Genomic DNA, 18,657 nt, shown 5'->3' on the forward strand with positions numbered 1-18,657 from the left:
GTGGGCCACAGTGTCAATCAAGGTGAAGACAGATGTCCCCTTCTGCTGACGGGAAGCCGTTGGGTTTCCCTTCTGGGAACGGACGCAAACCACCCAGCCTTACGTCTCGGTGAGAACAAGAGAAAAATTTTTGTAAGATCATCTTATCATCTCCGTTGAGACACTTTTTGAGAGCAAAATCTAGGTAGAAATTCGAAAGCGCATAAACATTGCATACTTTGATACCCTCATGTCATGTGCTTCTTGCTGGGCCCCAGAGGCCAAGCGGCTTCCTGCTTGCCTGCTCGGTGTTGGTGGCAGTCGCTGAACGCTAGGTGCAGGTTCAAGCGGACAATGGAGCAAGCTTCACAAGGGATCTGCTGCCCGTTGGAACCTCATCTCAGGCTGGAGAACGGCAAGAGCTCTCAGCCTGCAACGAGATTGGAGGAATCAGGACCGAAGGCCCCATCTGCCTTCTGCATCTCTCTCCAACCTGGCAGCCGCGCAGCGTTGTCGTCGACTGAGAGCGGCCCATAGCGGCTTCGATGCTTGAAACTCTAGAGTCAAAACAAAGCAACTCAGCCAATTGCCCCGTCAACAGCCTGCCCTCCAGCCTCCCAGTCCTCCAGCCATGATAAATACAGCATCTAGCGTCATCCATGCAGATTCTAGCGCGTGAATGTATCGCCAGCTATACGACGCTACTGCCGCTTTGTGTCCGCTGCAGCTGCCGGGCTGTCAAGCTCGCAGCTGGCGGGGCCTCGCCCTCGTGAGTCGTGCAGCAGCAGTTGCAGACGGGCAGGTGAGCTGGCTCAACGTCGGCTGCAACTTCCGATCCAGCGTCGCAGAAAATGGCTTGACACTTTTGCCCTTACAATTTAGCTTTCCTTGCGTCTTTCCACGTGTTTGGTCTCCAGTTAGCCTGCTGCGTTTGCACTCCTGGCCTGCAGCAAACTTATCTGTTCTTGTCCATATCGTCCATGCTCGCCGCCAGACCACCGCAAACTCCGGGTCTTCGAGCAACTTCGGCGCGACCATCGGCGATCATGCCTGAACCATCGGCCATTGATACCATGTCTGGTCTGTTTTCTGCAGTTTTGCGTCCGTCGCCGGGTCAGGTGCGCTGTCAGCCTGCGAGCGGTCCTCAAGGCATCGCCAGCTCCAGCCGCTGAAAGCCTAAGACTCCATAGGTTCTGGACTCCAATCACCGAGGCCTGGCGTCACTTTGGAATGAGTTTCGACCATCGAGACACTTCCCGGCCACACATCTCCACAAACCCGACACATCCCCCAGAAGATCCGCCATGCATCTGTGCACTGCATCCGCCTGCCGTCTGGCGATGTACCCGGTCAAGTAATTGTTGTGGCACTGCGTCACCCAATCGCCCTATTCCTGGCCTTTTTTCCGAGGGATCTCAGAAGGATCTCAAAACCTCTCATCTTCGTGCTTCTTCGATCTCCTGATCCAAGACAGTAGCAGCACATACCTTGCTCATTGATGCTTGGCCCGAACACCGATCGGCGCTCTCCGCAGCATACTTCGGCCGGCCGGTGACGGCTGCTCAGGGACCAAGCCCCGAGCCTTTCCGGGTCCGTTTTCCGAAACCGCCACACATCGCACAACACGGGGCCGTGCGTTGGGTTGCTTGAGAGGCTTTTCAGCCTTTCAACTTTTTGACGTGCCAGGTCCAACACGAGCTCGTCCCCGTATGCCTTGCATTGGGAGACGATCTCTGTGCGACGGCGACGAATTCTATCTACAAGGCACATCACATGCTAAGCTGGCTTCCGCCGCTCGGCTCAAGCCTTTGTCCTCCCTTGCACAGACTACGATTCAAAGGGATGTCGTCATGATACTAATAGTCGTCGTCGTCATCGTCATCAGAGTCCCTACGAAAGTTCCGTCGGCCGAATGTGAAGCCTCGGCTTCGGACAAAGACCAATGGGAAGGATCCCGAGCTGGATGCACGAAGGCAGCTTGCAGAAGTTTATGTGTCGAGCGGCAAGGCAACGGATCACCAGTTCGCCCGCTTGCAGCTGATGACCCGACGAGTCAAGCTCTCAGCTGTGGTATAGACATTTAGTTTACACCCTCAGGCTTCACCGCAGGCACCATGTGTGGACTTTCAGCCATGCTATGTGCCTTACGTTGACAGGTTCAGGTAGCTATGATGCAACAGTTGGCGACGATTGTGTTGCTCCGTGTAATTGACCTGGCGGGATAGTCAACTATACTGCCAATTGAGTTTATGTGTGTAAATTGGCAAAGATAACAGTCTCGGGAAGGCACTGTGCCGTCTCTAACGCACAAAATCAACCTTAGAGAAAGCCGGACACGGGACGTACAATTGATACTTGATAACGGCCGAGTCTGCGAATAGAGCAATGAGAGCCAGTCACCTGATGCCGAATCAGATACCAAGATAATCCAGAGTTTGAGAAAACAATAGCAAAGCAGAATTAATGAAAGACGGCATTTGCCCACGCCATATAGGAGAGTTCAGGCCAAAGCGGAGAAGCATGCATTTCTGGAATTATGGTGCAAGTGTGGCTCCAAACCTCTCAGACCAACCTCTGCTCCATAGCCACCGCGTCAACACCAATCCCAACGGTCTTACGATACGATTTGGATCGGCCAGTATCACGAGCTTCCGCTAAAGATCGCCAAAAGCCGCCAGTTCTCGACTGAATTACTCGTTAAGGTCATCGTAACCCTTTTTTCTTTCCCGGGCAGCACAGGGTTTTGTCACTCCTGGCAGAGGAGCTGAGAAGAGCTGAGAGCTCTTGTGTTGCTCCAAGTGCTGCAGTGATGCTGCTTTGGTGAAAGTTACCTCTAACTCAGGTTCACTAAGTGCTCCCAACCTCAAAGTTCAGGCACCTAAATGCATTTGAGATGCTCGGAAAAGACAAGTTGCACAACATCAGCTACGTCCGTGTGCAAGGCTATGTGCGTCACATCGATCTATGTCCGCATCATTCACGGTTACCACATTAAGGAATCGGCTACATGCTCTGCACTATTGAACATATTGAAGAGGTCGACTCAGACGCCCGAGACACCCAAACCGCTGGGCACGGGCAGCCCTTTTCAGGAAAAGCCACCTGGCGCCCTCGCAGCAAAGGGCGGGGGTTGCCCCCGAGCATCCAGACGGTCGGTACCCATGACAGCAGAAGAGAGTCAAAATACCATACCGGCTTTCATCCCAGGCGGAAATCACGACAACCCGATCAAGAAGTTTTAGCAGGGCTAGCCAGAACCACATTATGCATAGCCACAGCTTTGGAAGGATGGGACTTGCAAGATGAAGTTGCTAAGCCCTGGACGGCCAAGAAACGGAAAGGCCCCAGTTTGAGTCCGCGTTCCGTCCAGCCAATCCACTCCCGCAGTGCAGCAGAAGACTTCTAGAAGCCTGCTAATCTCAGTCTTAATCTCGCCTGGGTATGCCCAAGTGGATTTGCGTCCTAGCGCTCCCCACCTGCGATTGATGATCCAGGGGAGCAATCGTGACGACTCCAGCTGTGAACTGTTCGCATCATGGATGCGAACCAGTACGACGGATCCGAGATCCGGAATTAACTTGCAGTAGCTTCACTGCGCCGTGCAGGTAAGTGCCGAGACGAAGATGATCGATTTTCTATTTTGTCTAGGAGCAGTTTCAACATCTCGAAATGTTTAGCTGGGAAGATGGCAACCAGAATCTAGACTCCCAGCAACACAAAGCCTCACGGTGATACCTTTTGTCCCTCCCCAAGTCCCAATGTCGATACCTTGCCCCAACCTGACAAATGCAGTTCTTCATCTATTATCTGGAGAATCGTACTTAGGGGCAGGCACCATGAACCACAAAAAGGATGACACGGCTGCTTCTGGATGCTAGTTGGTAAGCTGTTCCCAGCCGTGAGCCTTTACAGGTCACAACTTCACATGTGGATGGCTATGGATGCATGACCCGCGTGTGGAGCCCTGGGTATCTTCGCCGATGGGTCCTGGTTTCAGTTATCTAGCAAATTATTTCGAGGGAAGTAGCCGCTTGAACTCCGAACGGTGAACAGAACTGTTTCTGAGCCGTCCAGTCCCAGCCCCGCATGTTGCGAGACCAGTTCGCCCGTGTTGGCCGTTGTCTGGCCTATGGTTATAGGAGAGCGGCTTGGTGAAGAGTGAGGTGAGCTAAAACGGGGCAGCTGAATTGGATTTATTGCCTGGTTTTTCCGGACGGTGTATGTCTGTGTGTTGCTGTCAACCAATCGATGGTTGGTGACAGTGACTTTTTTGGGTCCTTATATTACGGAACGGCCTTCAGCCTACCGCAGTCGGCTAGTGATGTACCGGTACCTTGGGCGTCAAGGCGTCAAAGTCACTTACACACTGCACCACCACCACCAGCAGCCTTGGCATGAAGGGGGTTTCTGGCTTTGGGGTTTGGGTGCGGCGGCAGACGGGTGGGTGGGCAGGCTATGCGTCCTGCAGCCTGCAAGCTGACGGAATTCTGCTCTTTGACATGCTCTCGTCTGCATTCGTTCCTGCATTAGCACCCGGCTGTGCATCCCGGACGGAGATCACCAACCATCCCTGACTGGTCAAGAGCTTTCCCTTTACCTTGCCATATGTCCGTCCGGCCGGGCTTGCGTCTACAAGGAAATGATACGGTTTCAAGTCGGACATGGCGATGACGAGGCTAAAGTGAATGACTGGCGCTTGTAACAGTTGCCGATACCGTCCTCATCATCAACGCCTTTTCACATGAGATAGATACCTGGATTAAGAAATTTTTTGCGGTTTGCCCCTGCCCCCCACGCCAGGTCGCATCAGACAACTGTGCCTCATCATCTTATTCCATCGGAGAGGAAACCGAGAGACAGAAGGTGCTTACGCCACAGGTCTGTTGGCTGGAACCGTCTCGTCCCCTTTGTTGGGCACAAAGGCAAAGCAAACAGTGCGGGAACGAAACTAGTAACCATTCCCAATAGTAATAAGCGCAAGAAAGTTTTTTTGGGCTTCTCATCATCAAATTTCCCGTCTTGCCCTTCATGCATCAAGCATCCCCATCCGCCCATATTATGGAGGAGTGGGAAGCCACGGGCGGATCCAGAAAAGTCGAAATCTGGCTGGTTGCCTGGGCGTTGCGATGCATCGGAAACCTGTCATGTGACCTGGTGATGTGCTCTCACATACCCATGCTGGTGAGTTTTGAGGTATATTTGGGTGTGTGGTACCTGACATGATTTTGATGGGCTGATAATTCTTCTTGTAGTAAAACGCCGCTATTTCTTGGCTGAAAGAAAACTTTTTGGTTGTTGAAGCGCAGTTCACGCACCGCGTGGTTATTTGAGCATTTTAAGAGCAAATGGAAAGACTGCATATATCCATAACTGTGGTTGTTGAGCTTTATATTTTTACGTAGTGGTTAATTGCTGCAAGTCAGATGTATGATTCAGCCCTAGTAAGCCATATCTCTAACATGTCTTCTTGTTACTGTAGCAGTAAGATGTGACAAGAGAGCATGTGCAATGCTATGCAAAAAACGTAAAGGAATAAAGGTGGTCGATTGGGGTGTTGGTAACCTAACTTGCCAATCTCAGATCTCAGCAGGAACAAGAAGCCTGGTTTGCAATGTCAGGTCGTCAAGAAGGAACAAAGGAAGTGACGTTCGCCGTTCTGGGTGCCAACGGAGGCAGCCAGAAAAAAAAAGCCAAAATATTCCGTTACAGAGGAGTGGAGATACTGTATCAATGTACTGTCAACCGTTAAATTTCACAGTGTACAGTTACCAGACGGAGCTTTGACGTGAGTCATAGAAACGGAGAGTATTATCATGAGACCACACTGCTCGCTTCGCCGCAGAAGTTGAGATCCAAGTTTCCAACAGGCCCAGTAGTTACATCTCCAATTCTTAAACACGATACGTCTAAGCCTGATAGGGTGCCAGCGTGATCTAGATTGTGCTATGACAAGTTTTTCATTCATAAACTCCAAACTGCCGAAATGGAGGGGAGTGTTTGGAGGTTTTGTTGCAGCCATCAGGGCAGCGGGTATCTGATGTTGACGCTAATGGGAGAACAATGAATACTCGGCACTAAAACAATTCCAAACCCTCTCTATTCAGTGCCACATAAGCTAGAAAGGTTTGGCTGACTACCTCTTGCATGTTCTTCCAGTTAACACATATGGTTGTGCCCCTCCATCTTCTAGCTGAAGTTGGTGTTAGTCTTTCATCTCATCTCCCATTTTACAGTCTTGATCAATGTCGCTTACTGTGCTTGTGAAATCAAGTGACAGCGTGTGAGCGATAAATGAATCCATAATATCTGCACTGTGTGGATTCAGTGAGCACTTCTCGAAGCTCAGGACAGTGGGGCTCCCATTTCTAGGGATCCACTGTGCTGCTACAAGTGTATTAGGGTAGCCCCTCACCATTTTTGACAGTGACAAAGTGACAGCTTCATCTTTTGATGGTAGACAGGGCAAACAGGAAGTGTGAACCATGCCCACACACCAAGCACGTCCCGACACATTGTAAGGTTGCATTCTGGGCTTCTTCAAACGCCTGCCGTTGCACGCCCTTTCTCCTCTCGTGGTGGTTCCTCGGAGAAGGATCCCGCTGTTGCAGGAGCAATGCTACGCTACTCTACAATGCTTCCGCACTGGGGGTACCATTTGTGCGCTTCATCTGGTTCTCATTAAGACGCACTCAGAAATTCTTTACATGCAAAGTTTTAATGTTGATGAGACTTCTGGTACCTTCGAGATGTTCTCGAGAGGATGTTTACTATCAAGCAGTCAAGCAGGGAGGAGTGCAACTAGCCTGGGGAGGTAGATGGATGCATAGTCAGCCTCTCACTGCGAGATTGACATTGTCCCCAACTCATAGTTGCAGAACCCAGCCGCCACACAGACATCCCAAACCATCCAAAAGACCGACCAGCAGAAACAAGACTTGCGTTTCGCCCAAGAACACTTGTTAAAAGCACCGGCGAATCCAAGCTCACACCGGCACACTCACAACGCTTGTTCAAAACCTGTGGAGTGCTCCTCAACCCGTGCAATGACCCAGTTGCTCGGGATTCACGTCCTGCATGTCGGCTGATCATCAGAGCACCCCCTGGGCTGCCGTTGCCAAGATCGGTTCAGATCATCATGACTCACATTGTCTGGGTCCAACTTTCAGTGATATACGCAGCATTACGGATTTCGGATCTGTACAGGCACTGTTCTCCGTTCGTTATTGATGCTGTAGTTCGTTAAACAGCTGTGGCTGGGTGTTTAAATAGACGGTTTGTCGGTGATGGTTTTGTTTGCTTTTTCCGTCTCTCCATGGCACCCTTTTCTCGGCTCTGCTGGGTACACAGTGTTGTGCTGACTAACCCTAACCAAAACCATAGAAGGTATCGAGATGTCTTCTACCTTGCTGGGCGAAAGCCCAACGAACAGAGCATGAAGCTTTGTGAGCAGACTCTCTCAAAGCCAACGGAGCCAACCAACTGCTTGAGCAGCCAAGCGTGTGTGATCCCAGCGTTTCTGCGCCGGCACGGTACCAAAAAAAACCGCAGCAACCTTCACCTACCATAACAGAACAAAGAGCCTTGGCTTTTTCGTTTCTCTTACTCGTCTCACCACCTGTGGGTGACAAGGCCATATACTCCTTTATGAGACGATAATTTATCCTGTTTTGGCACACAGTGAGCGCAACTGCACAATGAAGATGTCAAGGTTTCTGTTCCTTCAATTCCTCCACAAAGTTTTGCTCTACCCCTTCAGTATGCCACGCGCATGCCATGGTAGTTTATTTGCACCAACTGTTCAGCGCACGCGTGACGCGTGTTCTTTCCAACATTGACAAGGACCAGCTTACTTTACTTGCACTCGTGGCCTGACTTACTGTGTGATTGCGATCCTCCTTTGCCCTTGCCCCCGTCTCTCTCAATTGCCGAAAGTCCAAGGGCTCAAGGAAACAAAGTTCTGACACTGTGGCCCAAGAAAATTTTTCACCTTTCTCTGCCCTCTGGTTCGTCAATGAGATAAGAGGGACGGCATGGAATGGGATGGGCAATGGCTCTGATCTTTGTTTTCTCTTGACCCTGAACCCCACGTCTGCATCTCGGCACTACACTTCCTGGCCTGGTAACTTGGCCGACTGGTTGTGGGCTCTGTGTGTGTGTGTGGGTATGTGTGTGTACATGTGGTCTTGTTTGGCGAGAAGAAGGCGGTGCCGGTACGGATTATGGCAGGGAGAGTTGAGTGACCGAAAGCCAGGGACATTCGTGTATGTGTGCATAAGCGTCGGTATTGGGTAAAGGTGAACAGATTGAGTGCTCTCTTCTCGCTGTCTGACTACTCGACCCTCCTTTGGAGGTTGTCAATTCATCCATGCGTGCTCTCTAACCTCAGCCACGCGGTATGGTTTACGTAGGAGTTGGGCAGTGGCAACTCTGCATCCAGAAGATCACCAGAAATTTTGACCATGTGCTTACATGCATCTACAACAGAATGCGCGATGGGATTTCTGCATGCTGACATTATCATTCACACATCGACACCTCTCAGCAGACTCCTCTCTCGGGTAGCCAATCCGAACGAGTTCGTGGTAAAATACACGGTCAATGAAAACTCCCAATGGCTGATCCTCCAACCCAAGAACTCGGCCTCTCCGCCTACCCGTCTGGGCAACAGAAACATATTCCCAACTATGTACAAATTGCTCCGGCATTTGAATGCACAGCCCCAACTGGTAAGGACTAATAGCCACCATCCCCTTCGGCGAAGGGCGGAAAGAATCTGGGGATAAGCCTCTGGTCGCTAAATGCTTGGGAAGCCCGAGGCTGAGATGGGCCATCGCATGGGGATTTCGGCTGCCCTATGGGACGCTTCCCTACCCTTGGAGTTTGCCACAGCTTTGGGTCTGGCCGGCGAAGTGGTCGAGACCGTCGTCTATGGGTGCCGGCTGTTAACACCACCAGGGGCAAGCAAAGGCTTGGCTCGGGGCTACTCCGTGTATTCAGGATCCTCCATCTTTTTCACCGATTGACGCAGACGACTATTTGCGTAGATAGGCCCACAAACTGCCTACTGCGCTTGCCCCTTTGTACGGAAAACACCGGAATGAAGGGTATTCAGGGTCATCTCGTGTCTACCTCTAGGATGAGAAACAAGTCTCCGTTTGCTCCGTTGGAAGAATGAGCGACACGAATATGGCAAAACCGTCCCGTCCCTCGCAAAAAAGCGCTTTCAGCGCCGAGGGAAATCGGGCTTCCCGGAGTCGTCTCGGAGTTGTTTCAGAGGGTGCAAACTCTTCTCTCTCCTGAGAGTTGTCGGGATGCTAAACAAAGAAACATGTCAGGGGAGTTGTTGTACCTGTGATACGGCTACGTTAGTGCCATCTCGTAGTTCCTGGTTCTGTCAGACAGTAGGCAGGTATGGAATAGAACAGTACATGTCCGTAGGGCTTGAGGAACTGGATGAAGTGACACCAGAGGTAAGTTGGGCTGAGGGTTCAGCTCTGTGGAAGCTCTGAGCCCGTGATGAGTGTCCTACATACGGGTGTTCGTATCCTGAGGAGTCCTTGAAGGGTTACCTACACTTCGTCTCCAGGAAGACTCGGAGTCCAACAAGACTGTACGCGTTTTTTGCGAGATGTTTACAGCTGCTCTTGAATCTCAAGCACTGCTTTCAATAAGTTTTTGTGCGCAAGGGCCGTGTATAGTCACCTTCTCTCCAGTTTTACCATCGTCGTTCCTCCACTTCCATCGATCCAATTAGAACAGACGTATTGAACCGTACTCCGTATGATGACTCTACCCCAGCAACAAGTCTCACTAAACAAAGCAAACCGAAACACTCCCACAAAATAAACCACAAAATAGCACCCCAGGTCCAGAAGAACTCAAGTCCTGTTGACTACGGAAGTCAAAAAACTATGCGCCAGCCGCGAATCGAACGCGGGGCTCATCGAGCGTTGTATCCCACATCTTGGGATGAGGGCGGGATGGCAACGATGAATTTTACCACTAAACCACTGGCGCTTGCAGGAGCGAATTTCGGATTAGGGAAACAGTCGGATCGAAAAGATTTTGAGTGGAGCTGGGACGCGTCAGGGTCAGTAGGACGACTGCCAAGCAGTTTGGGTGATGTGGCAGTGAAGAGTTCAGATGTGTTGTGGGGCTCGAATTTGAGAGAGTTTACACAGCTCATTTGCAAGAGATAGGGATGTATTCATCATAGCTTTAGCTGTTTCGACCAAAGTTCGCCCTGCCCAGTCATGTCGATGGGTTACATCACCTTCGGAGAAAACTAGGGCATAGGTGGACGCAGCATGATGAAAAGTAAGACTAAAACCAGGTAATTCTTCCTGGACTAGAGGAAAAGTGCTTAGAGTGCAATGTTGAAAGAGGTCTGGCAATTAAAGACCCAGAGCATCATTGAGTTGGGACAAGTCCGCTTGTCAGTAGGTTGAAGCTGCTTGGAAAGAAATCCAGTAAGATTATAAGACAGCCGCATAGAGATTGCGAATGCTATGGATAGAGCGGATATGGCTTCATGATAGGCAATGTAAAGATTGGTTAAACTCTTTTTATATAACCCGTTACTACTCGGTTTAGGCTGCCCAAATACTTATGCTAGTAATTAGTTCCTCAAGTCTTGACGACCATTTCTTCCACATACTCACCGTGCAGTGCTTGTGTGTTTAGGTGTCCAGTGTTCTGAGCCTGCGTCATTTGATAGCCCGACTCGCCCACAGGAGAACGTACCAACATCCTTATCATCAAGATAGGAGGTGAACTTTTTGAGAACTTAATACAAAGGCTCATGACCCTTCAACACTGGCGTGAGACAAAGGGCTTCACACACGATGTTGAGCTTTCCATTTACCCGAACATGCATTGATAATCTCTCCGTGTAGAATATCATTTACAGAGACAGGCTTTTGTTGATAGAAATTATATTATGATACCTATGTAGAACTACTAAGCATCTCAGGCAGGCAAGCCCAACAACTGCTATTACCTACTGCACATGAACAGTGTTTACATAGTCACTTTTTCTGTCATCTGTCGTCAACCAATCACAGTCATCCTCTCAGTGTCCAAGTTGCCATCAGTAATGAACTTAATGTAGAAGTCCAGACACTCCGACTGACATGCCATCCTACTTCAGTAAATGACGAATCCAAAAGCCAACACGAGCTTGAACTCGCTCATTAAGTCTGACATAGGTTTACCAACAAGGTCGTAGTCGTACATAATACCGTCAACATAACAACTACCACACTCCCTACAGAATTTCGTCCTGATATGAAGTCCAGTCTTCACAGCTACTCCTGTCAGAATTTACCAAATAACCACTCTTCCTCTATTATTCACATAGCCTGCACCAACTCTTCATGCTCTTGATCCCTGTGCCTGGTCATCACGCCTGCTCGTTGTCTCCCCTCCCCCCCCCCCCCTTCAAAAAAAAGGTTGGGATCATTTTTATTCCTTAACTGCTCTACTCCCCGCAGCATTTCCCGGCACAGTTCCAGCAACAGACCCAGCACTAACACCCCCAGCCGTCAACGTCGCTCCAGATTCCAATCCCGAACTGATCTTTAACAGCGGAAAAATCCTCTCCCACTCATCCACATTCAGATGCTTAAAATCCCTCCCTTCCTCCTGCCAATCCTTGTACCATTCAAGAGTCGGCAAGAATGAGTACAGCATCTTCCCATCATCATCTTCTTCATGCCTACCCTCGCGTAAGCGAGCCTTCCGCTGGAGTCTCGCCAGACGAGCCTCCTCATAGAGACGATTACGGCATTTCGAGCGGAGGTAGAGTGATGCCGACGTTGGCGCCGTGGCTGTTTCAGTGCAAGAGGAAGATTGCCCAGTGGCAGGGGGGTTAAAAGACCTAGTTGCCCGCGGCGGGTGGAAGATAATACGCGTGTTTTCGGGGTCGTCATCAGCGTCCTCATCGTCAGAATCTTCCGACGGCACAAAAGTTGCCGAGCGGCTATTACCATTATCATCGCTGCTATCAATGTCGATTGCCGCGCTCGCATCACCGTTAAGACGGTCCGGACGGTCAAGGGGCAGGCGGTTGGCGGACGAAAGGCTGGCGGCAGTGGTATCCTGAATGTTATCGAAGTTTATAGGCCTGTAGCCTCTAGAGATCATGGCGTGCTCTGGCGCGGGGAGGAAAGTTTTGAGGTCGACCAGCATGCGCTCGAGGAAACGCAGGGTCACGTCGAAGAGGTAAGGGCTGTCACAGTCGGCAGGCCACTCAAACCCCCCAAGCCAGCCGCGGTCGAGATAAGTCCCGTGATTAGTCTGGTCGCCATATTCACGGATATGCTGAATCATGGCGCGCTGCATCCAGACGAGCTCCTTCTCAGGTATTCTCTCTTTACCCCTAAATTTGGTTTTGGCGCGGGCATCCCAGATGATCACCTCAGTCCGTTGAAAAGGCTTGATGTGAGGGTTAACAGGCCGGTAGATCGCGAGCCAGGGATACCGCTTCACCGGTTTGGGGGCCTTTCCGTCGGGAGGGTTATCCGGATCCCAGTCGTCGTCGGTGGTGTAGAAGAAGCCGACATATGTGTTGTAAGGGGACTTCTTAGAAGGTCCACCGAAGGGCCATGCGAAGTTGAACCATTCGTTGATCCTGTTGTACAGGAGCTGCGTGTCGTCATAATAGTCGGCCATTTGGATGTCGTACCAGGACACCGGAAACTTGTAGAGAACCCAACGACGCCGTTCCTTGGGCAGGTCAAGGCTGTATTCAAGGTGATCCAGATAGTCCGAGATCCTTGCAAAATTTTCTATCGGAATGAGATCACTTTGGAATGACCATCCTCTCTGGTGCTGTTGCACCAGCTCGAGCTGCCGTTGCTGCTGGCTCCTCTCCATCTTCCCGTCTTCCTCATCATCTGCCTGGTTATTCATCTCCTGGATAATGTCCATAACGGCATCCGGATCGTTCAGCGTCACCTTGGAATACTTGGGGATTCGTATGCGCAGCTCCGCTCTGCGGTCTCCTTTCTTATGGCTTGATCCGACAACATAGAACTTGCGGAACTGGTCAGCGCGCAAGATAGACCACCAGCCCAGCCAATTGACTAGGCTTTGCTCGTCATTTGGGTCGATCGACTGGTCGGCATAGATAACGGTGCATTCGTTCTCTCTATGCGCATGTAGTCCCCCGCAAGCTCCCCGAACAAAGTTCAGCTCTGAAGCAATGTTGGCCACAGCCATCCGGTATTTGCTGTCCTCTTCGGTATCAATCGCGGCTTCGATATCGGGAGGTATACATCCGCGATACCTCTTAAGCGCAAACTCGCGTTGCCCCTTTTTGTCTTCGGCCACCTCGAACAAGTACTCGTGGAAGTTGTAAGGTACGATAAGTCGGTAGTAGAATCCCCAAGCAAAGGCCGTGAACCAACTCAAGAGTTCAAAGGTTTGCCGGGGAGCTGTGACCATGAAGCTGGGCGTTAACATGATGACTGTGCGATAGGGAAAGAGCCGAATAAGCCGCATCTCCCCGGGGCGAGCATTCTCTGACGGCGCGATAGATGGATACATGGGAAGCCGATGCATGGGCTCCGTCAAGCACCAGTATTCATCTTTTTTCCCCCGAAGAAACTTTGACAGATCTGGAAACCGGCGAAGAGACCACGCCAGTGATTCATGGATAATGATCACTCCAGCGTTAGCCTCAACACGAGCCCGAAAAGCCTGCCAGCTACCCGGGCTCAGGCTGTTGTAGACCTGGCACTCTGGATTACAGTCCCGTAGCCAATGGTAGATCATCTTCATGGGCTCCTGTCTTGACCTAGGGACTGCTAAGAAGAAGGTATCAGGCTTGAGTCGAAATTTGTCTGCGGGGAACAATTTTTCGTACTCCAAGCCGAAGAATCGCTTCATAAGGAGGGTTCGAGCTGTAGGCACAACTCCCTGCTCGGACTTTGTGCGGTCATTCTTTTCTGGCTTCTTCTTCTCTTGTGTATCCTCTGCCTGTTCTGTTTCAGCAGCTGGCGTGCTAGGGACTGGTAGCTCATCAGGCAAAGGAGGAAGCATAAGCCGGCAGTCCTGGGTCGCGACGAAGATGAAGAATCTTAGAACGGCTGTGTCGTTGGTGTTTTCCGGCTCTTGGCCCAAGGGAAGCGTCTTCCAGTCGTCGCACTTGGCCGGGTACACAATGATATTGTATTCGGTCTTTCCGCAGTATAGCCCCAATAACCCGGCTGTCAGGTATTCTGCCACCTGGTCAAGGATCTGATGGTCCGAAGACACAATAGTGCCACATGCCAGAGGCTCTCGAAGAAGCCAGCTCAGCTGAGTTGCTACCGCGTTGACGAAACATGAATGCGTAAACTCGATGGTCTCCTTAGAGAGAAAGTCGTTCAGCCATTCATGCTGGGGAAGCTCCTCCTTCGGCAGGTTGTTGAATGTCGCTTGCAGGGATATCTTGCCGGCTATGAGGCGCTTCTGGGTAGATTGAGTTTCTGGAGGACGCTTCCAACTATCAAAGTCCAAGCAAGGTCTGGCCGGCTGGACGCCTGGCTCAGGGGGGTCAACGATGCTGTTTTGACGGTTCCCAGGGCTGTCAATGTCCATGGGTTCGGGCTCCTGTGCTGGAGGGACGTCGTCGTCCAGAAACCGGACGGATTTGCGCTTCTTCTTTGCCGGCTCATCTGTGGTGAAAGTCCGTAGGGCAGGCGGCGCCGCGCTTGGAACAGTTGTCGTTAGTGATGGGTTGACAGGCGTTACTGGGCTGGCGCTATCGGACTGGGAAACAAACAGACCGGGTCTATCGGGTTTGCCATTCGATGCAGATGATCTTCTAATCGCATCTGGCCCCTTAGAGAGATTGAACAGAGGGACTGGGAGCTTCGATGGATCTGCTGGCGCAATGTCCTCGGTATCTCGGCTGCGCTTCTCCGCCAATCTGCGGTAGTGATGTTTATGAAATAACTTGGGCTCTTTTGTCGGGTCGGACATAGCATTTGTGAGATTTGGTCGAGGATTTATGATCTTTCCACTGACGAAGATATTTCCCGCTGGCTGAACGGCGCTCCTTTTGGCTTTTAGTTTCGACTTGGCCCCAGTAATATCAGGCTGTTTTGGTACTGATGTCGATGAGATGGCAGCTTTTATCGTTGATTCGCCTGGTGTCTTGCTGGGCTTTCGAGATACGCCAGGAGGGGGCACAGCTTGATCGCGCTTCGTTGATGAGGAGCTGCGTGAGCTCGACTTATCATCTCCAATACTTGACCTCCTACTTTCATTTCGTTGGGCTTTGGACAGTCCAGATAGCGAAGAGGCAGATGATCTCCGGACCGTTTCTGAACCGGAAGATGCCTTTGTCCTCTTTGCTGGGATAGGTGGTCGTGTTTTATGGAGTGGTACAGACTTAGGGCTTAAATCCTCGATCTCACTAATTTCTTGAGCCTCATTGTCGGTAATGTCCTCATCGTCAAATGGAGGAGTTAAGGGCAGTCCCAGTCGTTTCCGCTTAGCATTGCGACGGCGGTGCCGCTCTTGGTGTTCTCTCTTAACTCTGGCTTGAGCTTCGTGGAAGTCACTGAGCTCGAAAGGCTTGCTTAGGCCGGCACGCTGCCTGGCCTTCTCTTCTTCCCACATCGGCAAGAGTTCATTACCTTTTATGTTATCTTCAGGTTCCCAAGTGCTTTCATGCAGCGGGAAGCCTGCCCACTTTATTAAGTAGTACATCTTGCCGTTTGGGCTTTTATCCTCAGCCAAGATTTCCTCAACTTCGAACTCTTCATCCGGGTCATGTTCCTCAGGAATTGTTGATGTTAACGAAATATCGTCATCATCAACATCCGGCTGGTCGGGAGGGACCTCGAAAGAGGTCCTTGGTTCGAGCTTGAACATGTCGGGTTTTTGGGGTTCCCCAACAACTCTCGAATAGCTTAATATCACCACATTGGTGAATACTCTTTGCCTATTCACCTTTGTTCAAGAGTCCTCCTAGCCAAACCGTTCAATGAGTGGAAAGAGACTGTGTAAAATAGGTCTAGATGTTGAACAAATGCAGTGACGTCAACTGATGCTAGGGAGTCATTCACGCTTTGATTTTCCTCGAACGAGCTGTTAAAAATCATTCCGAGGCGTGACCAGTGAGGTCTGTGGTCAAACTTCCGACGCTCAATTTGAGTTTGATTTTCGATGCGAGGCGACCTGGTCAGGGTGGGCTCGAATATTAACTCTCAAAACAATTGAGCTCCTTAAGTACCACAAACCAGCGGGCAGGAATTAGGCGAAGGTCTGGCGGCACAAGAGTTCTATAATCACACTTTTCTTGGAGTGCGTATATTTTTCATCGAATATAGAGAGCCGAGGCTCTACCGTTGAGCTCCAGGTGAGCTTGCTGTTGGACTTCAGATGAAGGTCAACCCTTGACCAAGAACGAAAAGTCTTGGTGTGAAACTCACAAGAAAGGCTGCCAATTGTTTCGGAAGTAATATCAATTTGATCCTTTGTAGAACATCCTGCGATACTTTATGAATGAAAGCGGCAATTTTATAGAAAATATTGGAAATTCATAGAGGATGATAAAAATAATCTTGTTCAGTCGAGTCGGTTGCTGATTCTTCGTGATGATTAATGGCGTTCTTGGAAGGCGCAAGGTGCTGTCCGTTTCGATGGAGTCACCGTCCAGCAAATCAGACGCGAGGCAGAGACCCACAATGCCAGCATCCAGGCCGCTCTTCCAAACCGTTTTGGAGATCTTACATCCGTTGGCACCGCTATGCCAAAATAGAGTGGTAACGCGTATGTTACCGCCGTTACAGGTACACTGCACCAGCCGGCCGGATCTGATGCGGCTTCCTTTCCGTCATCTTTGATGAGAGATGCCAACATGTCAATAGTCATGCAGGACACATGAGCTGTGGCCTCCATGCTGTGTTTGCATCTATAAGGATTAGTAGAGATCAGCATTTCCGAAAGGAGGGCCCTGGTCCTTGCGTTATAGTATATGGATACCATTTTCCAAGCAAGACAGGCTTTCAACCGTGTCTGATCGTCTTGAATCAGAGATATCGAAGGCAACAGCAAAATCCCAAGTCTTTGAACGAACGCTTTTACACCTTATGGGCCCCAAACAGCTAATTACGCGGCTCTTTATGCGTGGACGTAAGTTGGCATGATGCCTGGTCCGTCAGACTGGTAAGCGTAATCTCGGCGTATTGCTCCGTAATCCGTCATACAGATCAGGCACCGCCACTGGCCGTCAGTAACGCTTGAACCAACCTGGATCAAAACGACCCACCTTCCCGAGCCGCACCGGCCAACCCTCCTTACTCCCCTTAGACAGTCACCCTGCAGACTTGCATTTTGCACAAAGCAACCCATCACGCATCGCCAGTTCGTCGATCCATTCCGAGTCAGTTGATTCCTCTTGCGCGCATAACTTCCTACCGCAGCCATGGCCAACGACGAGTACGATGTAAGGCCCCTACTCACCGTTCCGCCTGTCCCAAGCGTGTGCGCGCCTTTGCGCTAACCCAGTCCTCCCCCCCTTGACAGTTCCTCTTCAAAGGTGCGCCATCTACTTCTGTTCAGTAGATCCTTCGATATCCCTCTTTCTACCCCTCAGCTTCCGTCGCGAAAAATAGCTCTCGCTGACTCCTGGGCGATTCCGTCACGTGCAGTCGTGTTGATCGGTGATTCGGGTGTCGGCAAGTCCAACCTGCTCAGTCGATTCACGCGCAATGAGTTCAACCTAGATTCCAAATCGACTATCGGCGTCGAGTTCGCCACACGGTCGATCCAGATTGACGGAAAGACAATCAAGGCTCAGATCTGGGATACGGCAGGGCAGGAACGGTACCGCGCCATCACCTCTGCCTACTACCGGGGAGCTGTCGGCGCGCTGCTCGTCTACGACATCGGCAAGAGCTCGTCTTTCGAGAACGTATCCCGGTGGCTAAAGGAGCTACGCGACCATGCCGACAGCAACATTGTTATTATGCTTGTCGGCAATAAGACTGATAAGCGGCATCTGAGAGCTGTGTCGACCGAGGACGGCAAGGCCTTTGCCGGTATGTGCTTAGGTCCATCGATGTGTGCCCGGGGTAGCAGCTAACATATAACACCGCAGCCGAGCACGGGCTGTCGTTTATCGAGACCTCGGCCCTTGAGGCCACTAACGTAGACCTGGCCTTTCAAGAGATTCTTACCTGTACGTGAACCCGCTCTCTTCCCTTGTCTCTCACATGTCGCGTTATTGGTTGTTGTTTTCTCGAACACGCCCAGCTGACTAGTTCTCCAGCCATCTACCAGATTGTCTCCAGCAAGAGCCTGGCGGAGGAGGGTGACGTGAGCAAGAAGTTCGACCCAAGCCAAGGCAACAACATCTCCCTGAGCCAGGAGAAATCACAGGAGGAGCAGAAGGGCTGCTGTTAATAGGCACGACAGATACGATCTTATGGCGTCACTTATGTCTGATACGAAACCAAACACACCACCGGAGGCAACTATTTTACGGGCCATGGGGATAACGGATCTGCTAACCTTGGGACGTTGGGGATGATCTCTTTTCTTCTCTTTTGTTTGTTCTTAATTGCTGCCTTTATACTTGGCCCATGCTGGTTTTTTTGGGACTTCTTGTCACGGTTACTACGCCGACCTCGATTACTCCCGATCACGCATGGATTACGACCGCAGCTAGTTGAATGGACCCCA

The 18,657-nt window shown here is 50.8% G+C and overlaps 2 protein-coding genes and 1 non-coding gene across 3 annotated transcripts; 1 reads left to right on the forward strand and 2 right to left on the reverse strand.

The window, feature by feature from the left end:
• Positions 1–9,891: 9,891 nt before the first annotated feature.
• CTHT_0004790 lies at positions 9,892–9,996 on the reverse strand. Its single transcript has 2 exons — positions 9,959–9,996; positions 9,892–9,928 (listed from the first exon to the last, which is right to left on the reverse strand). It is a non-coding gene; the product is annotated as a tRNA-Gly (tRNA).
• A 1,446-nt stretch (positions 9,997–11,442) lies between these two features.
• CTHT_0004800 (putative chromatin binding protein) lies at positions 11,443–15,843 on the reverse strand (the record flags this gene model as incomplete). Its single annotated transcript, XM_006690956.1, has 1 exon — positions 11,443–15,843. The coding sequence occupies one exon, from the start codon at positions 15,841–15,843 to the stop codon at positions 11,443–11,445; it is 4,401 nt and encodes a 1,466-aa protein (XP_006691019.1).
• Positions 15,844–17,398: 1,555 nt separating this feature from the next.
• On the forward strand, positions 17,399–18,378 carry CTHT_0004810 (putative GTP-binding protein; the record flags this gene model as incomplete). Its single annotated transcript, XM_006690957.1, has 5 exons — positions 17,399–17,419; positions 17,500–17,512; positions 17,589–18,014; positions 18,074–18,154; positions 18,245–18,378. The coding sequence occupies 5 exons, from the start codon at positions 17,399–17,401 to the stop codon at positions 18,376–18,378; spliced, it is 675 nt and encodes a 224-aa protein (XP_006691020.1).
• Between the last annotated feature and the right edge of the window lie 279 nt (positions 18,379–18,657).

This window comes from Thermochaetoides thermophila (genome assembly GCF_000221225.1).
Source record: "Thermochaetoides thermophila DSM 1495 unplaced genomic scaffold scf7180000011806, whole genome shotgun sequence".
Lineage (NCBI taxonomy): Eukaryota > Fungi > Ascomycota > Sordariomycetes > Sordariales > Chaetomiaceae > Thermochaetoides > Thermochaetoides thermophila.